The sequence below is a fragment of the Clarias gariepinus genome, chromosome 12 (assembly GCF_024256425.1).
Source record: "Clarias gariepinus isolate MV-2021 ecotype Netherlands chromosome 12, CGAR_prim_01v2, whole genome shotgun sequence".
Taxonomy (NCBI): Eukaryota; Metazoa; Chordata; class Actinopteri; order Siluriformes; family Clariidae; genus Clarias; species Clarias gariepinus.
This window is the reverse complement of record NC_071111.1, coordinates 567,978-592,248: the sequence shown is the minus strand read 5'-3', so window position 1 is coordinate 592,248 and position 24,271 is coordinate 567,978. Positions and strand designations below refer to the sequence as shown.

At 41.3% G+C, this 24,271-nt stretch overlaps 1 protein-coding gene across 5 annotated transcripts in view; it reads left to right on the top strand.

The window, feature by feature from the left end:
* Positions 1-24,271, top strand: part of LOC128533917 (B-cell receptor CD22-like) — a 95,575-nt gene that overhangs the window by 45,484 nt on the left and 25,820 nt on the right. For 2 of the 5 annotated variants that reach the window (XM_053508147.1, XM_053508145.1), the window contains 5 exons: positions 2,440-2,697; positions 7,879-8,136; positions 10,141-10,398; positions 13,097-13,354; positions 17,325-17,582. In XM_053508147.1, coding sequence (XP_053364122.1) covers positions 2,440-2,697; positions 7,879-8,136; positions 10,141-10,398; positions 13,097-13,354; positions 17,325-17,582 — 1,290 coding nt within the window. The remainder of the gene's footprint in view (positions 1-2,439; positions 2,698-7,878; positions 8,137-10,140; positions 10,399-13,096; positions 13,355-17,324; positions 17,583-24,271) is intronic. The other 3 variants (XM_053508149.1, XM_053508146.1, XM_053508148.1) reach the window with 3 other exon arrangements.

Below are 24,271 nucleotides of genomic sequence, written 5' to 3'. Positions count from 1 at the left end.
ATATGAGCACATCACCCCTATCTTATCCACATTGCATTGGCTTCCTGTGAAATTTCGCATTGATTTTAAAATAGTACTCTTGACGTATAAAGCATTAAATGGTCTCGCGCCACAGTATCTGAGTGAACTGCTAGTGTCTTACAATCTGCCACGCCTACTTTGATCAAAGGATGCAGGCTGCTTTTCAGTACCGCGTATTATTAAAACTACAGCAGGGGGCAGAGCTTTTTTTAAGCCCCAACGTTATGGAATAGTCTTCCAAATAGTGTTCGGGACTCAGACACAGTCTCAGTGTTTAAGTCCAGGCTAAAAACCTATTTATTTAGCCAAGCATTTTTATAAATAGATTAGCCTTAGGTAAAGGTCTTGGGGACTCATGGACGTAGAGTATTGGGTGAACTGGTATGTTTGGATACTGTCTTCCCCACTCTCATTGATCACTCAGGTTTGTTGACGGTGAGGTGATTGGTTGCCTTACTTCTCTGGAAGCCCTCATGTTTGTGTTTCCTTTTGGCTCTCCCTTTTTAGTTATGCTGTCATAGTTAGTCCTGCCGGAGTCTCTGCTTGCACTCTGCACTAAATATACATTAACTTTTTACATTGTTCGACTGTGACCATACCTAAATGTTATTTCTCCATCTCTTTGCTCTCTCCTTTTCTGCTCTCTCCTCTCTCTCTCCCCCTCTCCTTTTTCCTCTACCTATCTCTCTGTCGAGCTATACATGTTGCTCCTGAACTGCCAGTGATCCAGACCCCCTCTGCCCGCTGGACCTTTCTAACTCATCCTGGAGTCCTCCAGGAACAAACTGGACTTTAATCTTACACATCTCCTCTTATACTGAACTTCCAGTCTCGCATATTATTATGCACATCAATCCCTGCTATCTGTTTTCACCCAGATGAGGATGGGTTCCCTGTTGAGTCTGGTTCCTCTCAAGGTTTCTTCCTATTACCATCTCAGGGAGTTTTTCCTTGCCACTGTCGCTGTCGTCCTAGGCTTGCTGATCAGGGACAATTATATAATTTTGATTTATACACATTCACATTTCATACAAACTTAATTCTTTTGATTGTGTAAAGCTGCTTTGTGATGACGTAAATCGTTAAAAGCGCTATACAAATAAAATTGAATTGAATTGAACTGAATTGAGTCTTTAACTAAAATGCTGAAATATTCAGCTGGGCATTGGAGCTGGCTGGGTGCTTGTCATGGAGGCTATGTTAAACAACTGAAACAAAGCTTGGGGCTTTTGGTGAAAACATTATGCTGGCATATCCATGGCATCCCTAAAGTCAGGTAGTGGCACCAACATGACATCAGTGAGACTGGGGTGCTGTGCGGGAGTGAAGTTTTAAATTCTGGTTAGGACTCCAGCATGACATCCATGAGGCTGGGGTGTGAACTGGGCATGATGTCATCAAACCAGGGCAGTGGAGGGCGTGTGGTGTATATGCAGCTAGATGGTGGAACTCTGCTTGAGACTGGGTGCTGGAGGTCAAACCATTGAGCTCCCTTATTTAGATGAATCAGGTGGGTGCTGATCCCTACTCTTGGGTGGTGAGATCCCATATCCACTCCACTGCATGCTGTGCTGGAACACAATTCGACAAATGTCCCGCTATATGGCCTCATGGCAAGCTATAAGACGGGTATTAAAATATTCATAAATAACACAAAACTAAAAAAAAAAAAAAACAGAGGTAAATCCAGCAGATACTCAAATGGGAGCAATTTAAACAATGATAAACAAAAAAAAAAAACTAATAAGATGTAAGACATAGAACAAATAAAACTATGAACTTAAATAAGAGAACTAAACTGTAAACCTGTGAACAAATGTGGGAAGCAAAAGAGGAGATAAACTTAAAAGGCCCAAACATAATTCACAAAGAACAACAACCAGAAGTCCAGGTGCAGCTCATTAAAGATTGTCACGAACTAACCTGGATGATCGGAAGACTTTAGCACTAGCAGTTAGCCCTTTGTAGCGTGGATGGTAAACCCAAACGCGGAAGTAAGCGAATAGGCAGGATAACCACGCGATTTTATCTAAGGACTCTCACACAAGGGGAGCAAGGGAAAAACACAAATTTAACCCGCGTCCTATAAACACACACTCGGATCAGAAAGCAAACCCAAGAAAATGAGTACTCACGATTTGGCTGACGGACAATCTGGACCAACATGGGCGAAACTCAATGACTGAGCGAGTGTAAGGCGCCATCTTGGCTCCTTTTATGCTTCCTGTTTCGCGGCCGTACTACTTCCGGGTCCTAGTGCCGGTCGCGGAACGGGTGTGTGTGACAAAGATATTAAAATACATTTAAAATTTGTCGATTTTCTGTGTCTTTACCTAAAACGACAGAAATTTCAGAAAATACTGAAATTGATTCAACATCACTCCCGTGTTTCACATTCCTCTGTTCTTATTCCTTCAGATGGTCCTAGAAACACATCAGTATCAGCATCTCCATCTGCTTCAGTGGTTTTGGGCAGTTCAGTGTCTCTGAATTGTAGTAGTGTTGCAAACCCATCAGTGGTGAACTACACCTGGTACAGACAGAACAGAGAGCAGATAGGAACCGGAAACCATCTCACCATCAACACAACTGATTCTACACACAGTGGTTCATACTACTGTAGAGCTCAAAACCAGCATGGAGATCACAACTCATCTGTCTACCTGGATGTTCAGTGTGCGTACAGTGCTGAAATATTCTTAATACAATGTCACATAAAAAAAGATAAGACAGGATAACATAAGATAATATAAGATATACCTTTATTGATCCCACAGCAGGGAAATTTCTTTGTTACAGCAGCAAAGAAAAAGTTGTGCAAATAGTAAATAGAGACAGTACAGTGTATAAATACAAAAGAAAAAGAAAAACAATACAATAATTGCACTTTTAAACAAATTGCACTACTCCAAAAACTTGCACAAATGTAATATTGCACAGCTTCTATTGCAATGAGGATAATATTGCACAGCTAAAAATGCTGCTGCACAGTTTCTATTGCAATGAATTGCACATGGGTAATATTGCACAGTTTAACAATGTTGTTATTGCACAGTAACATGAGACACAAGATGGAGTGTAGTGGAGATGGCATCGTCGGTTGAGCGGTTAGGACGGTACGCAAATTGCAGTGGGTCCAGTGGGGGGGGGCAGGGGGGTCTTGATGGGTCTCATGACGAGCCGCTCGAAGCACTTCATGATGGTGGGTGTAACTGCAACGGGACGGTAGTCATTGAGACAGGACACATAAGACTTCTTAGGCACAGGAACGATGGTGGTGGCCTTGAAGCACGTGGGAACGACGGCGCTGCTCAGAGAGATGTTGAAGATGTTGGTAAGAACATCTGCCAGCTGTTCCGCACATTTTCTGAGCACTCTGCCTGGGATGTTGTCTGGTCCAGAAGCTTTACGTAGGTTGACTCTGCGTAGAGTTTTCCTCACATCAGCTGTAGTGAGACACAGCACCTGGTCGTTTGGTGGAGGGGTGGTCTTCCTCGCCGCCACGTCGTTCTGTCTGTCGAATCGAGCGTAGAAGTTGTTCAGCGCATCTGGGAGGAAGCCATCACCATCACAGGCAGGTGATGTCGTCCTGTAGTTTGTGATGGCTTGTAAGCCCTGCCACATGCGCCGCGTGTCGCCGCAGTCCCTGAAGTGATTGTGAATTCTCTGGGCGTGTGCGCGCTTCGCCTCTCTGATGGCCCGATGGCCCTTGCTCTTCTAAGGGCCACCTTGTCTCCCGCTTTAAAGGCAGAGTCTCAGGTCCTCAGAAGTGCACGCACTTTCGCAAAAATCCACGGTTTCTGGTTGGGTCGTGAAGTGATGCTCTTGGAGACAGTGACATCATCGGTGCACTTGTTTATGTAGCTGGTCACTGATGACGTTTACTCCTCCAAGTCAGTGAAGTCGCCGTAAGTTGCTGCCTCCCTAAACATGTTTCAGTCAGTGTTCTCGAAACAGTCCTAAATAGCAGAGATGGCTCCTGCTGGCTAGGTTTTCACCTGCTTCAGAACCGGTTTTGAACGCCTGATGAGTGGTCTGTATGCTGGAATTAGCATAACGGACATGTGGTCTGAGTACACGAAGTGGGGACGTGGCGGCGAGGAAGACCCCCCGTCCACCGAACGACCAGGTGCTGTGTCTCACTACAGCTGATGTGCGCCGGGGATGTTTGTGTAAACAAGATCCAGCGTTTTTTCCCATCTTGTTGCAAAGTCCACATATTAATGGAATCTAGGAAGCACTGACTTGAGATTTGCATGGTTGAAAGATGAATACTGTAGGTGATGAATTAGGTGGGTGCTGATCCCTACTCTTGGGTGGTGAGATCTCATATCCACTCCACTGCATGCTGTGCTGGAACACAATTCGACAAATGTCCTGCTATATGGCCGTATGGCAAGCTATAAGACAGGTACTAAAACATTCACTAATAACACAAAACTAGAAAACAAAATAAAGGTAATTCCCGCATATACTCAAATGGGAGCAATTTAAACAATGATAAACAAAAACAACAAACTAATAAGATGTAAGACATAGTACAAAAGAAAACTATGAAATTAAATAGGACAACTAAACTGTAACACCTGTGAACAAATGTGCGAAGCACAAGAGGAGATCAACTTAAAAGTCCCAAACATATGTGGCGAGTGCTAGGGGGGCGCTGGCTCGTGCTCTGCCGCTCCCCTACTGTTAACTACTGTAGCCAATTACGCCACCTTGGGAATTGCACCCAAGGAAATAAACTACCCTAATTATTAAATTAACTAAGGCACCCAGGTACATTCACTGAAGATGCAATAGGCATGGATTTCGTACATAAACGTTTATTTTCTCACAAATCATACACAATGTAATAATCCCAGAGTTATGTATAACAATACTAAAAGTAGCTTTAGTTTGGCGACATCAAAGATATGCTAAGCTAAGAATGACACACATGATAAAACGTACCATCAGACTAGAGCTGGAGCTTACCAGTGGATGGCCGACTATGACAGACAAGGAGGGGATGAAGATCCAGGCCAGAATCACCCCAAACACACGTGAATCACATCCACCCACAATTCACTGACAATCGACACAGAGGAGTGACCAACACGCACACGAAGAGGGGAAACAAACCCCAACACGTCGCACTGCCACCACCTTTAGCTCACAGCTCTACAAGATTGAGACATATACACAGGTGTGAAAAACTATTTGCCCCCTTCCTGATTTCTTATTCTTTTACATGTTTGTCACACAAAATGTTTTTGACCATCAAACACATTTTACTATTAGTCAAAGATAACACAAGTAAACACAAAATGCAGTTTTTAAAGGATGTTTTATATTATTTAGGGAGAAAAAAAATCCAAACCTACATGGCCCTGTGTGAAAAAGTAATTGCCCCCTGAACCTAATAACTGGTTGGGCCACCCTTAGCAGCAATAACTGCAATCAAGCGTTTGCGATAACTTGCAACGAGTCTTTTACAGCGCTCTGGAGGAATTTTGGCCCACTCATCTTTGCAGAATTGTTGTAATTTAGCTTTATTTGAGGGTTTTTTAGCATGAACCGCCTTTTTAAGGTCATGCCACAACATCTCAATAGGATTCAGGTCAGGACTTTGACTAGGCCACTCCAAAGTCTTCATTTTGTTTTTCTTCAGCCATTCAGAGGTGGATTTGCTGGTGTGTTTTGGGTCATTGTCCTGCTGCAGCACCCAAGATCGCTTCAGCTTGAGTTGACAAACAGATGGCCGGACATTCTCCTTCAGGATTTTTTGGTATACAGTAGAATTCATGGTTCCATCTATCACAGCAAGCCTTCCAGGTCCTGAAGCAGCAAAACAACCCCAGACCATCACACTACCACCACCATATTTTACTGTTGGTATAATGTTCTTTTTCTGAAATGCTGTGTTACTTTTACGCCAGATGTAACGGGACACGCACCTTCCAAAAAGTTCAACTTTTGTCTCGTCGGTCCACAAGGTATTTTCCCAAAAGTCTTGGCAATCATTGAGATGTTTTTTAGCAAAATTGAGACAAGCCTTAATGTTCTTTTTGCTTAAAAGTGTTTTGCGCCTTGAAAATCTGCCATGCAGGCCGTTTTTGCCCAGTCTCTTTCTTATGGTGGAGTCGTGAACACTGACCTTAATTGAGGCAAGTGAGGCCTGCAGTTCTTTAGATGTTGTCCTGGGGTCTTTTGTGGCCTCTCAGATAAGTTGTCTCTGCGCTCTTGGGGTAATTTTGGTTGGCCGGCCACTCCTGGGAAGGTTCACCACTGTTTCATGTTTTTGCCATTTGTGGATAATGGCTCTCACTGTGGTTCGCTGGAGTCCCAAAGCTTTAGAAATGGCTTTATAACCTTTACCAGACTGATAGATCTCAATTACTTTTGTTCTCATTTGTTCCTAAATTTCTTTGGATCTTGGCATGATGTCTAGCTTTTGAGGTGCTTTTGGTCTACTTCTCTGTGTCAGGTAGCTCCTATTTAAGTGATTTCTCGATTGAAACAGGTGTGGCAGTAATCAGGCCTGGGGGTGACTACAGAAATTGAACTCAGGTGTGATAAACCACAGTTAAGTTATTTTTTAACAAGGGGGGCAATCACTTTTTCACACAGGGCCATGTAGATTTGGAGGTTTTTTTCTCCCTCAATAACGTAAACCTTCATTTAAAAACTGCATTTTGTGTTCAATTATGTTATTTTTGACTAATTGTTAATGGTTTTTGATGAGCAGAAACATCTAACTGTGACAAACATGCAAAAGAATAAGAAATCAGGAAGGGGGCAAATAGTTTTTCACACCATTGTATTTAAAAACAAAAAAAGAAAGAAAGACAGGAAAGAGACAAAACTTTTAATTTAAAAATAAACTCAAAGAATGCATACACCGCCGTAAGATAGCAAAGCAGCCCGCCAATAAAGCAGCAGTCATGCAACACAGCAGTGAAGCCAGTATATGGTGTATATTTATCCAGTAAAGCAAACAAAATGAAACAAAAATAAATCATGCAGGCAAAAACAGCGTTCATGCGAAGCAGCATTCAGGCAAAGCAGCGTTCAGGCAAAGCAAAACAAAACAAAGCAAAACCGCAGCGTTCATGCATTTGTCCACAGCACCCAGTTCAACCTATAGTTCCTGTTTCCGGATGCTGAATGAATAACCCCTAGCAATCCCGGTACAACTAGGAAGTACAGGGAACGAGCCACTTACCGACTCCAGTCAGGCAATGTTGTTAACAACGCAACCCAACCGTCTAGGTAAAAACTGAGACGGAAGCGGAAGTCAGACACGCAACAAAACGATGTGCACGCTACGCACAGGAAAGTCCACAGAAAAATGACATCACTTATATGGAAGCGAAAGTCTGACGCACCATAAAACAGCGCGCGCACTCTACAAACAGGGCTGGTAAAAAAATACCTCTCTGTTAATAAGTCCAGAGGAAACCTGTGGCAAGACCGGAAATCAGGTACACAACCAAAAGGAGGCGGGCGCGCTACCTGAAAGGCTCTTCCGCTACCTTTATAACAGCCCACAGGCAAGCGGATTGGCTAGCGCCTGGAAAAATCTCGGACACGAACTAGGTAACCCGGAAGTCCTCCAACCAGGAGTATGCCAATATAACCGGTTGTAAATAAGGTGCTCACATAAATATAATCAACATGATGAGACAGCTCATCCTGCTACACATTATTCACAAAGAACAGAAGTCCAAGTGTAGTTCATTATAGAGATTAAAATACATTTAAAAATTATTGAATTTCTTTATCTTTACCTAAAACGACAGAAATTTCAGAAAATACTGAAATTGATTCAACATCACTCCCGTGTTTCACATTCCTCTGTTCTTATTCCTTCAGATGGTCCTAGAAACACATCAGTATCAGCATCTCCATCTGCTTCAGTGGTTTTGGGCAGTTTAGTGTCTCTGAGTTGCAGCAGTGATGCAAACCCATCAGTGGTGAACTACACCTGGTACAAAGAGAAAAGAGAGCAGATAGGAACCGGAGACCATCTTACCATCAACACCACTGATTCTACACACAGTGGTTTATACTACTGTAGAGCTCAAAACCAGCACGGAGATCAAAACTCATCTGTGTACCTGGATGTACAGTGTGAGTACAGTGCTGGAATATTCTTAATACAATGTGACATAAGATAAGATAAGATAAGATAAGATAAGATAAAGTAAGATGAAATAAGATAATATATTATAAGATAAGATATACCTTTATTGATCCCATAGCGGGGAAATTTCTTTGTTACAGCAGCAAAGAAAAAATTGTGCAAATAGAAAATAGTGACAGTACAGTGTATAAATACAAAAGAAAAAGAAAAACAATACAATAATTGCACTTTTAAACAAATTGCACTACTCCAAAAACTTGCACAAATGTAATATTGCACAGCTCCTATTGCAATGAGGATAATATTGCACAGCTAAAGTGCTGCTGCACAGTTTCTATTGCAATGAATTGCACACGGGTAATATTGCAAAGTTTAACAATGTTGTTATTGCACCGTTGCCATTGCACACAAATTTAAGATGTTACAACTGTATTGTAAAATAGAATTATTATATGTAAGATATTGTAACCATTGTAAAATTTAAGTATTGTATATGTTTTATTATATAACAGTATACAACAGTGTGAATTTTGGATACTAGTTCACATGGAGCATCTCTGATTATAATAGCACCAGGGATAAAAGATTTTTGATATCACTTCTTCAGATGATTAGGATGTCACAGCCTGTCACTGAAGGAACTGCTCAGAGATTATACTGTTTCATACAAGCGGTGAGAGTCATTCTCCAGCAATGACGATAGCTTAGTTACCATCCTCCTTCCACCCACCTCCTGTACTGTCACCAGGTAAATTCCCAGGACTGTGCTGGCCTTCCTAATCAGCTTGTCCAGTCTTTTCCTCTCTGCAGTAGGGACCCTGCAGCGGACCACTTTGTAAGCCACCACAGAGTCCAAAAAAGTCTTCAGTAGTGCTCCCTACGTTATCTATGAATAAGAGCATCTGCCATTTTTGTTGACTAAAGTACCTACTGTATGACTGTAAACAAAGTCCAAAAAAGCAGGAAAGCAGAACAAACTTCGTGTCTATGATGTCCATAGTGCATTTCACAATGACTTACTTATACACTCGTAAAGAAGAAAAAACATGAAGTGCCGGAAATCTTCAAAATAAGTAAAAAAGGTTAAAACTATGACTTGTGGTCCCTAACTAAAATGCTGAAATATTCAGCTGGGCATTGGGGCTGGCTGGGTGCTTGTCATGGAGGCTATGTTAAACAACTGAAACAAAGCTTGGAGCTTTTGGTGAAAACATTATGCTGGCATATCCATGGCATCACTGAAGTCAGGTAGTAGTGGCACCAACATGACATCAGTGAGACTGGGGTGCTGTGCGGGAGTGAAGTTTTAAATTCTGGTTAGGGCTCCAGCATGACATCCATGAGACTGGGGTGTGAACTGGGCATGATGTCGTCAAACCAGGGCAGTGGAGGGCGTGTGGTGTATATGCAGCAAGATGGTGGAACTCTGCTTAAGACTGCGTGCTGGAGGTTTAACCATTAAACTCCCTTATTTAGATGAATCAGGTGGGTGCTGATCCCTACTCTTGGGTGGTGAGATCTCATATCCACTCCACTGCATGCTGTGCTGGAACACAATCCGACAAATGTCCTGCTATATGGCCTTATGGCAAGCTAGAAGACTGGTACTAAAACATTCATTAATAACACAAAACTAGAAAACAAAATAGAGGTAAATCCAGCAGATACTCAAATGGGAGCAATTTAAACAATGATAAACAAAAACAACAAACTAATAAGATGTAAGACATAGTACAAAAGAAAACTATGAAATTAAATAGGACAACTAAACTGTAACACCTGTAAACAAATGTGGGAAGCACAAGAGGAGATCAACTTAAAAGTCCAAAACATAATTTACAAAAAACAACAATCAGAAGTCCAAGTGCAGCTCATTATAGAGATTAAAATACATTTAAAAATTATTGATTTTCTTTATCTTTACCTAAAACGACAGAAATTTCAGAAAATACTAAAATTGATTTCACATCCCTCTGTTCTTATTCCTTCAGATGGTCCTAGAAACACATCAGTATCAGCATCTCCTTCTGCTTCAGTGGTTTTGGGCAGTTCAGTGTCTCTTAAATGTACTAGTGTTGCAAACCCATCAGTGGTGAACTACACCTGGTACAAAGAGAACAGAGAGCAGATAGGAACTGGAGACCATCTCACCATCAACACCACTGATTCTACACACAGTGGTTCATACTACTGTAGAGCTCAAAACCAGCATGGAGATCACAACTCATCTGTCTACCTGGATGTGCAGTGTGCGTACAGTGCTGGAATATTCTTAATACAATGTCACATAAGATAAGATAAGATAAGATAAGATATGATAAGATAAGATAAGATAAGATAAGATATACCTTTATTAATCCCACAGCGGGGAAATTTCTTTGTTACAGCAGCAAAGAAAAAATTATGCAAATAGAAAATAGTGACAGTACAGTGTATAAATACAAAAGAAAAAGAATACAATAATATTGTATTGTTTGTATTATACTAGTATAATATTGCACAGCTAAAAATGCTGTTGCAAAGTTTAACAATGTTGTTATTGCACAGTTGCCATTGCACACAAATTTAAGATATTATAACTGTATTGTAAAATAGAATTATTATATGTAAGATATTGTAACCATTGTAAAATTTAAGTATTGTATATGTTTTATTATATAACAGTATACAGTATACAACAGTGTGAATTATGGATACTAGTTCACTGGGAGCATCTCTGATTATAATAGCACCAGGGATAAAAGACCTTTGATATCACTTCTTTAGATGATTAGGATGTCACAGCCTGTCACTGAAGGAGCTGCTCAGAGATTATACTGTTTCATACAAGCGGTGAGAGTCATTCTCCAGCAATGATGATAGCTTAGTTACCATCCTCCTTTCTCCCACCTCCTGTACAGTGACCAGGTAAATTCCCAGGACTTAGCTGGCCTTCCTAATCAGCTTGTCCAGTCTTTTCCTCTCTGCAGTAGGGAACCTGCAGCGGACCACTTTGTAGGCCACAAAAAAGTCTTCAGTAGTGCTTCCTACATAATCTCTGAATAAGAGCATCTGCCAAATGCTTTAATATTTTATTTATATTAATTATATAATTAATATTTTTGTTTAAATCATCCCGGTGGACGCCTTAGTGTGCCGTATTCGGCCCGCGGGACAGATGTTTGACACCTCTGCTGTAAACAAAAGAATGCAGGACATCACATGCTTTTTTACCGTCAGCAGAGGGGGAATTCATGCAGCTATCGCGATAACATGCGTGCCTCCCCTAGGCAGATATTATGATCTCATGGCAATGGCTAACAGCCAATGCAAGCCATCAGATTTGCTCTTTAATAGTTATGTGACTTGGCTTATTCTTCACAAATACTGCCAGCCCTCCTCCCTTTCTCTTACCACTCTCCGCTGTTCTGTCCATGCGCAGTACTTGTAATCCGTCCAGAGCCACAATCATATCCGGTATTAGCTTGGTTAGCCATGACTCTGTAAACAGCAAGATGCTACAATCCCTGATGCCTGGTAAGAGCTGCTAGTTCATCCGTTTTTTTGGGTAGAGATCTATAATTCCCCATGACAATGGATGGGAGAGTTGGTTTGTAATGTCTCCTTTTGGCTCGACACAGAGCACCAGCTTGTTTTCCTATCTTCCTCTTCTTAGCTTGCGGGGAATATCTAGCTTTTCCTGAAGTAGCAATGCTGTGTTGCTAAATGCTAACATCAGATCTCTGGTGTAAACAATAGGATCGCGGTTATGAACAGATGTCCCACATACATATGGTACTCATTTGGAATAATGACTTTACCGCCGCATCTCCCGGTGACAGCATTTAAGTTTGTGTGTTTGCGGGCTTTTACCACTGAGTGGCGCTATATAACTAGACTGACGCCTCTGGCCTTAGTTCATTCTCTCAGGGATTAATGAGCTGAACGTAGTAGCGGATACAATAAAGTCAAACATTGTAATTAAACAAATTAATAATCACAGTACTAAAATTACAGTACAAATTTAGGAATTAATTTAAATATAGGTGTTTCTTATTTGCAGCAAATTTAAGCAAAGTAAATGTGAACTTGAGTGTCAAAAAATGAACTGAAACTCTGTGTATACTTGTCTCACAGACGTAAAAAATATATATTTATAGGAAGAGAAATTTGTGCTTTTATATAAACTAACAAAAAACTAATTTCAGATGATGTAATTCGTATGAAAAGTGAATTATAGACACGCCCACTGCTGTGGAGGCGACGAGATGACATGATCACCTCCAACACTACAGCCGAAACCAAAGAAGTCACAAATTTATCAATGAATTATTTAAATGGTCAGAGTCAGTCTCCCTGCTGTTTTTCTCTGACACATTCATAATCATTAGTCTACTTCTGCCGCTGCGCTTTGGAAAACGTTATGCATGCGGTTTAGTGCTGTTAGACTAAGTAGGAAATTAAAGAGAAGGATCATGGCTAAACATCCCAAACCTCATTTAAATTGAATTAACAAATCATTTTCAATAGTTATGGCATTTGACTATGGTTCGGACGGTCCCAGGTTCAAATCCCACGACCATCAGGTTGTTCCTGTTGGGCCCTTGAGAAAGGCCCTTAATCCTCAACTGCTCAGATGTATAATGAGATAAAATATCTAAGTCACTGTGGATAAGGGCATCTGCCAAATGTCGTAATGTAAATAATTCTGTATCTATTTTAGTTGTGCCAGCTAAGTTAAATATGAACATAAATAGCACAACTGCTCGGAACACTAAACTCAACTTAAAAGTCCCAAAAATAAATTTACACAAATCACGAAACTCAGAAGAGGCCCCTTTGCAGCTAGTTTATGAATAAAAAAAGAAACGATAAAGATATCTAAAGATAAAGCCAGAAAAAGACATATACTGAAATTGATTTAACATCAGACCCCTGTTTCACATCCTTCCGTTCTTCCTTCTTCAGATGGTCCTAGAAACACATTAGTATCAGCATCTCCATCTGCTTCAGTGGTTTTGGGCAGTTCAGTGTCTCTGAGTTGCAGCAGTGATGCAAACCCAGCAGTGCTGAACTACACCTGGTACAGAGAGAACGGAGAGCAGATAGGAACCGGAGACCATCTCACCATCAACACCACTGATTCTACACACAGTGGTTTATACTACTGTAGAGCTCAAAACCAGCATGGAGATCACAACTCATCTGTCTACCTGGATGTACAGTGTAAGTATGTGGCTCTCATGCTTATAGGGGTTATAAAAGAATTATAATTTAAAAGAGTGCAACAGGTAAGTTCTTGTGTAGAAACAAGTGATGCATGAGACCGCTTGAGAATGTTCATTCGGTGTCATTTATTAAGAGTTTATTTGAGTATCTTGGACTTATTGTGTAGAAAATACATACATACATACATACATATATATATATGTATGTGCTTCTTGTTTGATGCTGAGCATCATGTGATCACAACTGAGCCAACGTTTTTTCTCTGTCTTTCACTGCGGAATTGTGGGTAATCGTCTCCCCTGATGGGTCTTAGTGCGTGTCTCTTACTGGTATAATCAATATCCGTGCACGTGTTTACTGTTTACCATGACACTGTGACCACATGTGTGTGCGTAAAACATATTTTATTTTGTATCTGTATGCGTGTGTGTACAGCGCCATGTAAAGTAAAAACAAGTCTCATTAGAAACTATAAAAATAAATTTTTATTCTTTGTATCAGCCTGCTCAATGGTGTGCATGCCATTGGACACCGAGCCACACACACACACACACACACACACACACACAGACTCTGTCACAATTCTTTTCAAAGGTAAAGTTCAGGTTAATTTGTTTTATTTTTACTTTACAGTGGTGATTCTGTTTGTGTGTCGTTTAATTAAGTGTCATTAGAAAGATTTCTTATTTTTTCCGATAAAACAGTGTTTCCGCTGTGTGCGCGCGTGTGAAAAGAGTGGAGGAAGGGTAACTGTGTAAGACAAGAAAGGGGAGAGAGGTGCTAACTTTAGATTCACACACACTGACACACATATACACACATACACACACATACTCAAAGCCTGACAAACGGAAACACTTATCTGTCTGGATTTAATTTTACTTTTTTTAAGGGTAAAGTGCAGGTTAATTTGTTTTATTTTTACTTTATTCAATTCAATTCAATTCAATTTTATTCATATAGTGCTTTTAACAATGGTCATTGTCTCAAAGCAGCTTCACAAAAATGAAAGAAATTCAGTAAAAAATAATAATTAAAAAAATAAAGAAATTTAAAAAAAGAATATATTTTTTAAATAAAATAATTAATAATAATAATAATAATAAATTGTGTATGTGTGAGAAAAATGTGTCTGGATAATAATGAGATGAATGAATGAAATGTCTCTGATGAGCAAGCCAAGGGTGAAGGCGACAGTGGCAAGGAAAAACTCCCTGAGATGGCAATAGGAAGAAACCTTGAGAGGAACCAGACTCAACAGGGAACCCATCCTCATCTGGGTGATAACAGATAGAGATGATATAACAGCATGTGTGTTATGCAGCTAAAAGTACAATATAACAGAAATTCTTTAAATTAACATGAAGTCCAGTTCAACATAGAGATGAGTCAGTAGGTGCAAAGGGCAGATGGGGTCTGGATCACTGGGAGCACAGAAGCAGAATGTGTAGCTCCAACCATCATAAAGCAGAATCCAGCTGAAGCTGGTCCTTCTCTGGATGCCTCAGGATCCTCGCAGGCTTGGCCTTTGTCTACTGAAGCTGGTACAATCTCCAAATGCCTCGGGATAGGTAGAAAATTACAGAACAAATGGAGAGAATTAGCGTAGTTGCCACTATTAGAGGTTGAACCTCCGTTATTTTCTTCCTGATGCTATCGATTTTTTCATTAAAGAAGTCCATAAAGTCTTCACTACTAAAATGTTGTGGAGTACTCTCTGCAGGCATCTTAGGTTTTGTTAGTCGAGCCACTGTACTAAATAAGAACTTGGGAATATTTTGGTTTCTTGCTATCAGATGTCACAGCCTGTCACTGAAGGAGCTGCTCAGAGATGAAACTGTTTCATACAAGCGGTGAGAGTCATTCTCCAGCAATGATGATAGCTTAGTTACCATCCTCCTTTCTCCCACCTCCTGTACAGTGACCAGGTAAATTCCCAGGACTTAGCTGGCCTTCCTAATCAGCTTGTCCAGTCTTTTCCTCTCTGCAGTAGGGAACCTGCAGCGGACCACTTTGTAGGCCACAAAAAAGTCTTCAGTAGTGCTTCCTACATAATCTCTGAATAAGAGCATCTGCCAAATGCTTTAATATTTTATTTATATTAATTATATAATTAATATTTTTGTTTAAATCATCCCGGTGGATGCCTTAGTGTGCCGTATTCGGCCCGCGGGACAGATGTTTGACACCTCTGCTGTAAACAAAAGAATGCAGGACATCACATGCTTTTTTACCGTCAGCAGAGGGGGAATTCATGCAGCTATCGCGATAACATGCGTGCCTCCCCTAGGCAGATATTATGATCTCATGGCAATGGCTAACAGCCAATGCAAGCCATCAGATTTGCTCTTTAATAGTTATGTGACTTGGCTTATTCTTCACAAATACTGCCAGCCCTCCTCCCTTTCTCTTACCACTCTCCGCTGTTCTGTCCATGCGCAGTACTTGTAATCCATCCAGAGCCACAATCATATCCGGTATTAGCTTGGTTAGCCATGACTCTGTAAACAGCAAGATGCTACAATCCCTGATGCCTGGTAAAAGCTGCTAGTTCATCCATTTTTTTGGGTAGAGATCTAACATTCCCCATGACAATGGATGGGAGAGTTGGTTTGTAATGTCTCCTTTTGGCTCGACACAAAGCACCAGCTTGTTAGCACCTCTTCTTAGCTTGCGGGGAATATCTAGCTTTTCCTGAAATAGCAATGGTGTGTTGCTAAATGCTAACATCATATCTCTGGTGTAAACAATAGGATCGCGGTTATGAACAGATGTCCCACATACATATGGTACTCATTTGGAATAATGACTTTACCGCCGCATCTCCCGGTGACAGCATTTAAGTTTGTGTGTTTGCGGGCTTTTACCACTGAGTGGCGCTATATAACTAGACTGACGCCTCTGGCCTTAGTTCATTCTCTCAGGGATTAATGAGCTGAACGTAGTAGCGGATACAATAAAGTCAAACATTGTAATTAAACAAATTAATAATCACAGTACTAAAATTACAGTACAAATTTAGGAATTAATTTAAATATAGGTGTTTCTTATTTGCAGCAAATTTAAGCAAAGTAAATGTGAACTTGAGTGTCAAAAAATGAACTGAAACTCTGTGTATACTTGTCTCACAGACGTAAAAAATATATATTTATAGGAAGAGAAATTTGTGCTTTTATATAAACTAACAAAAAACTAATTTCAGATGATGTAATTCGTATGAAAAGTGAATTATAGACACGCCCACTGCTGTGGAGGCGACGAGATGACATGATCACCTCCAACACTACAGCCGAAACCAAAGAAGTCACAAATTTATCAATGAATTATTTAAATGGTCAGAGTCAGTCTCCCTGCTGTTTTTCTCTGACACATTCATAATCATTAGTCTACTTCTGCCGCTGCGCTTTGGAAAACGTTATGCATGCGGTTTAGTGCTGTTAGACTAAGTAGGAAATTAAAGAGAAGGATCATGGCTAAACATCCCAAACCTCATTTAAATTGAATTAACAAATCATTTTCAATAGTTATGGCATTTGACTATGGTTCGGACGGTCCCAGGTTCAAATCCCACGACCATCAGGTTGTTCCTGTTGGGCCCTTGAGAAAGGCCCTTAATCCTCAACTGCTCAGATGTATAATGAGATAAAATATCTAAGTCACTGTGGATAAGGGCATCTGCCAAATGTCTTAATGTAAATATTTCTGTATCTATTTTAGTTAGTAGTGCCAGCTAAGTTAAATATGAACGTAAATAGAACAACTGCTCGGAACACTAAACTCAACTTAAAAGTCCCAAAAATAAATTTACACAAATCACGAAACTCAGAAGAGGCCCCTTTGCAGCTAGTTTATGATTAAAAAAAAGAAAGGATAGAGATATCTAAAGATAAAGCCAGAAAAAGACATATACTGAAATTGATTTAAGATCAGACCCCTGTTTCACATCCTTCTGTTCTTCCTCCTTCAGATGGTCCTAGAAACATATTAGTATCAGCATCTCCATCTGCTTCAGTGGTTTTGGGCAGTTCAGTGTCTCTGAGTTGCAGCAGTGATGCAAACCCAGCAGTGCTGAACTACACCTGGTACAGAGAGAACGGAGAGCAGATAGGAACCGGAGACCATCTCACCATCAACACCACTGATTCTACACACAGTGGTTTATACTACTGTAGAGCTCAAAACCAGCATGGAGATCACAACTCATCTGTCTACCTGGATGTACAGTGTAAGTATGTGGCTCTCATGCTTATAGGGGTTATAAAAGAATTATAATTTAAAAGAGTGCAACAGGTAAGTTCTTGTGTAGAAACAAGTGATGCATGAGACCGCTTGAGAATGTTCATTCGGTGTCATTTATTAAGAGTTTATTTGAGTATCTTGGACTTATTGTGTAGAAAATACATACATACATACATACATATATATATGTATGTGCTTCTTGTTTGATGCTGAGCATCATGTGATCACAACTGAGCCAACGTTTTTTCTCTTTCTTTCACTGTGAGTTGTGGGTAATCGTCTCCCCTGATGGGTCTTAGTGCGTGTCTCTTACTGGTATAATCAATATCCGTGCACGTGTTTACTGTTTACCATGACACTGTGACCACATGTGTGTGCGTAAAACATATTTTATTTTGTATCTGTATGCGTGTGTGTACAGCGCCATGTAAAGTAAAAACAAGTCTCATTAGAAACTATAAAAATAAATTTTTATTCTTTGTATCAGCCTGCTCAATGGTGTGCATGCCATTGGACACCGAGACACACACACACACACACACACACACACACACAGACTCTGTCACAATTCTTTTCAAAGGTAAAGTTCAGGTTAATTTGTTTTATTTTTACTTTACAGTGGTGATTCTGTTTGTGTGTCGTTCAATTAAGTGTCATTAGAAAGATTTCTTATTTTTTCCGATAAAACAGTGTTTCCGCTGTGTGCGCGCGTGTGAAAAGAGTGGAGGAAGGGTAACTGTGTAAGACAAGAAAGGGGAGAGAGGTGCTAACTTTAGATTCACACACACTGACACACATATACACACATACACACACATACTCAAAGCCTGACAAACGGAAACACTTATCTGTCTGGATTTAATTTTACTTTTTTTAAGGGTAAAGTGCAGGTTAATTTGTTTTATTTTTACTTTATTCAATTCAATTCAATTCAATTTTATTCATATAGTGCTTTTAACAATGGTCATTGTCTCAAAGCAGCTTCACAAAAATGAAAGAAATTCAGTAAAAAATAATAATTAAAAAAATAAAGAAATTTAAAAAAAGAATATATTTTTTAAATAAAATAATTAATAATAATAATAATAATAATAATAATAATAAATTGTGTATGTGTGAGAAAAATGTGTCTGGATAATAATGAGATGAATGAATGAAATGTCTCTGATGAGCAAGCCAAGGGTGAAGGCGACAGTGGCAAGGAAAAACTCCCTGAGATGGCAATAGGAAGAAACCTTGAGAGGAACCAGACTCAACAGGGAACCCATCCTCATCTGGGTGATAACAGATAGAGATGATATAACAGCATGTGTGTTATGCAGCTAAAAGTACAATATAACAGAAATTCTTTAAATTAACATGAAGTCCAGTTCAACATAGGGATGAGTCAGTAGGTGCAAAGGGCAGATGGGGTCTGGATCACTGGGAGCACAGAAGCAGAATGTGTAGCTCCAACCATCATAAAGCAGAATCCAGCTGAAGCTGGTCCTTCTCTGGATGCCTCAGGATCCTCGCAGGCTTGGCCTTTGTCTACTGAAGCTGGTACAATCTCCAAATGCCTCGGGATAGGTAGAAAATTACAGAACAAATGGAGAGAATTAGCGTAGTTGCCACTATTAGAGGTTGAACCTCCGTTATTTTCTTCCTGATGCTATCGATTTTTTCATTAAAGAAGTCCATAAAGTCTTCACTACTAAAATGTTGTGGAGTACTCTCTGCAGGCATCTTAGGTTTTGTTAGTCGAGCCACTGTACTAAATAAGAACTTGGGAATATTTTGGTTTCTTGCTATCAGTTGGCTAAGATGCTCGGTCCTAGCAGTTTTTAGAGCCTGTCTAAAATTCAAATTCAAATTTTATTTGTCACATACACAGTCATACACAGTACGAAATGTAGTGAAATGCTTATACGACTGCCAGTGACCCTGAAAGAGAATTAAGCTTATAATAAGAAATAAATATGAATAAAAGAAATAAGATAGAAAAATTAAATTGAAAAAAATAAATTAAACTAGGAAAAATAGAAATAAAAATAGAAATATGCTGTACATGAAAAATAGAAATATACTGTACAAATTGAAATATACTGTACCGTACAAGAGCATTTAAGGAATTGAGAAATTTTGATATTTTGTAAGAAAGATGGTGTGCAAATATGCATAGAACAAAGTGACTTTGTGCAAAAGTTATTAAAGTGTCTTTGTGCACTGGTCCAGGATGTAAACGTAACCATGTAATGTAGATGTGAAGGTAGGTGTGTGTGGAATTGTAGAGCTGTAGAGCTCGTCTGTCCTGCATGGTGCTGTTCCCGAACCAGGTTGTGATGTTTCCCACCAGGATGCTCTCTATGGTGCAGGAGTAGAAATTCCTGAGCACCTTGGAGGGCAGTCTAAAGTCTCTCAAGCGTCTGAGGTGGTAGAGACGCTGCCGGGCCTTTTTTACCACGGTGTTGATGTGACAGGACCATGCCAGGTCCTGCGTGATGTGAACACAGAGGTATCTGAGGCTGTCCACTCTCTCCACTGGGCTCCTGTTGATGACGGGGGTCTGGTAGTTCCTCACCTGCTTTGTACTGAAGTCCACTATCAGCTCCTTTGTCTTACTGACGTTCAGGAGGAGATTGTTTCTCTGGCACCAGTTCTCTAGATTTCCAACCTCTTCCAGGTAGGCCGTCTCATCGTTGTTCGTGATCAGGCCCACTACAACAGTGTCGTCAGCAAACTTGATGACGGTGGTGGAGTTGGTAGTGGCCACGCAGTCATAGGTCTACAGAGAGTACAGCAGGGGGCTCAGAACACAACCCTGGGAGGCTCCAGTGCTGAGAGTGAGGGAGGCTGAGACATGTCCGCCCATCCTTACTGCCTGTGGTCTGCCAGTCAGACAATTTAAGATCCACTGACACATTGATGAGCTGAGTCCCAGGTGCTCCAGCTTGGTGGTAAGTGTGGAGGGAATTATGGTATTAAACGCAGAGCTGTAGTTGATGAAGAGCATTTTCACATAATTCCCCCTCTGAGTGTCCAGGTGAGTGAGAGATGTATGGAGGAGATGAGAGATTGCATCGTCCGTGGAACAGTTTGGACGATAACCGAACTGTAGTGGGTCCAGTGTGTCTGGTAGTGAAGAAATGATGAAGTCTCTGACCAGGCGTTCAAAGCACTTCATTACTACTGAGGTGAGGGCTACAGGGCAATAGTCATTGAGAGAAGCAGGATGAGGTTTCTTTGGGACAGGAACAATGATGGACTCTTTGAAGCATGTGGGGATCACCGACTGAGATAAAGAGATGTTGAATATCTCAGTGAACACAGGTGCTAGCTGGTCTGCGCAGGCTCTAAGAATACGGCCTGAGATGCCGTCTGGTCCTGCTGCTTTCCTGGTGTTCACTCTCTTGAAGGCTCTCCTCACGTCGTGCTCGGAGATGACACACCGGCATCCCATTCACAACTAATTTCTCCCGGCACTTAAAGAAGCGCAGAGGGCGGTTGCTGCTGGACTATTATGTGCCTTTAGAGCCCAGTTTTCTCATTTGCTGTTTATCTTTTCCTGGTTTTGACTTCTTGCTCTGGTTCACTCTGACTTTTTTGAATCTGATGGGAGCAACAGTGTCTAATGTACTGCTAAAAATAGTACCCATGCTGCTGGTCACTTCGTCTAGATCGTCTGCATTTAGGGGTCTAATAAGAAATTGGGACAGATCCAGTAGATTACTTGTGAATCTGTCTTTAGTAGTCGGATTCATATTTCTAACAAATCGATAACGTGGAGAGACACAGCTAATCTGTTCTACGGGTAGAGTATATATCAGGAGGTGATGATCTGTGATATCATCACTTTGAGTTAAAATCTCTATATTAGTGACATCTATACCATGAGATATAATTAAATCTAGTGTATGATTACAGCGGTGAGTTGATCTATTTATATTTTGTTTAACCCCAAAGGAATTTAGTAAGTCCATAAATGCGAGGGCTAAAGTGTCGTTAGCATCATCTACATGAATGTTAAAGTCACCTACTATCAACACTTTGTCAGAGTTAACAATTAGGTCTAATAGCAGATGTCCAAATTCTTTAAGAAAATCGGCATATGGCCCTGGGGGTCTGTACACGGTGGCCAGAGTAAAATATAGCGCGGGTTTATTATGTATTTCATTAAGTGCAACATTGATGACGAGCACTTCAAATGAGTTAAACCTGGGCCTTATTTTCTGAGTAACAGTGAGTACATCTTTGTAGATAGTGGCGACACCACCACCGCGACCAATTAGACGGGGCTCGTGCTTATAAAAATATCCTGACGGAGTAGACTCATTCAGACCAATATATTCATTTGGTTTAAGCCAGGTTTCAGTGAGGCAGAGTGCGTCAAGGCAATAATCTGATACCATTTCATTAACAATAAGTGCTTTAGGCGTAATGTCTCCTCACCTGCACACAGAGGCAGAGACACAACCGACATGGTGTCTAAAAATAGAAATAACCGGTGCGAAAGAGCGTAAACAAACTTGTGATAGCCGGGCTAACGGGCTAGCGATGCTAATGAAAAGCCGGCTAGAAGCGGTGTGCTGCAAAACAATTAAAACTTATGCGAAATAAACTTATACGAAAACGATATAACACGCGTTTCTAGTGAATATATTATAAGGTAGTATGAAATACTTATCTGTTATATGTTTACTCTTCGTAAGGGGACGAAAAAGTAGAAAAATTGGTCAGTCTGGCGGAGCTCGGAAAAAAGCCTCTGAGTCGATGGCATCTAGTGGAAGTGTTGGAAGTGTTGGTTCCTCAACACTTCCTGAACAATGTGTGCAGAGTGTCAGAGAGATTATCCTGCTGGAAGACACTGCAATCTGCTGGTGGCTACGTACGTTCTGAGAGAAGTAGGGCATAAGCCTGATGACAACTTTTCTTGCAGAAACTCCAGCACTGAAATGTAAAACATGCACCAACTTTCAAATACACTCTTTATCATGCTCTTTATCTAATATTTGAAAGCATAAGTTCTTTTAGAGGAGGGAGCCCTAGCACTTAAAATAGTTTCAATTACACTGGCTGGTTAAGACCAGTATCTCCTAATTGGTCCCGATCAGGGGCCAGATGTGAAGGTTCCAGAGCTCAGGCCAGAGATGAAATATTGTCCTCTGCGCCTGAGACAGAAGATCCCTCCTTACTGGAATCACCTACGGTGAGCCATCAAGGAGAGACATTAGATCCGAGAACCACACTCTGGTCGGCCAGTTGTTGACGACCCTCGCCAAGGCTCAAGGGAAGCACATATCTGAGCCACGTATGGGCCAAGGCGTCCAGAACCAGGGGAGCTGGAAGAGTCTGAAAGTAGTAAAGGGGACATTTGCTGTTTCCTGCAAGGTAAAGAGGTCCACCTCTGCTACATGAAATCTCATCCCAGATTGACTGACTACTTCGGGGTGGGGGTTCCATTCCCCGTGTGTCGGAGCTTGACTGGACAGCAAATCTGCTCCCACATTATATGCCCTGGAATGTAAATCGCCCTGAGGGACACGAACTTTTCCTGTGCCCAGAGCAGAACCTGATGCGCTAGCTCGTTCAAGCGGCGCGAGTGCAGTCCGCCCTGGAGATTTATATATGAGACTACCGTAGTGTTGTCCACCCGCACTAGGACATGGTAGCCTTTCAACTACTGGAGGAAGTGCTTTAGGGCCAGAAATAGAGCCATCATTTTGAGGCAATTGATGTGCCACGCGAGAAGATGACCTCTCCAGCTCCCTTGGGCTGAATGGCCATCTAAGACCGACCCCAGCCTGTGAGGGAAGCGTCTGTCGTTAGCATCTTGCGACGACAAGATGGACTTAGAGTGGGACCCAAAGTCAGAAACCGGGGTCTGAACCACATAGAAAGGGTACGAAGCCCCTGGCGCGTAACCCTTATTGGGGATTGGCCCTAGAGTGAAATCCCCTGGTTCTTAGCCACAACTGAGATGCTCTCATGTGCAGAAGGTCCAAAGGTATCGCCGTGGATGCAGCTGCCATGAAAGCTAAAGTGATGAACAGTTACTTTCTGGTCTAGCTTGTGTTCCTTGAGGGTGTTGAGAATGGATTCGACACAAGCGGGAGACAGCTGTGCCCACCTTACGATTGAATTCCATGTGACACCCAAATATGTTGTCCTCTAAACAGGAAAGAGCACACTTTTTGTGGCGCTGGGTCTCAATCCTAAGGAACAAAGATGAGCTAGGACGACATATCGATGTCGAAGCGCTAGCTCCTGAGACTGGGCCAGCCAGTCGTCTATGTGTGGGGTAAGAGAGCTAGACCAAATGGAAGGACCCGATACTGGTAAGCTTCGCCCACGAAAGCGAACCTCAGGGACCTCCTGTGTTGTGGCAATATTTCTATATGAAAGCATGCGTCCTTCAGATCGTGGAGGGCGATGTGAGAACTGAATCCTGTGTGTGGGGTGGGGGGTGTTAGATGTTCAGCATCCTGAGACATGGCAGGAAAAGACAGAAGAACTAACATTTTATTGGAGACCGGTGTTGCCCGAAACACCAGTGGTGGCGGAGCATGAACACCGATCTCCTGGAGGTGCCAGGAAGAACACTTCATTCTCAAAAGGAATTCTACGTGCCTCTCCCCGTTGGGGGGCCCACGGCCCCCACGGTCCTGGGCACATGAGCCTCAGGACTTCTTTGTGAAG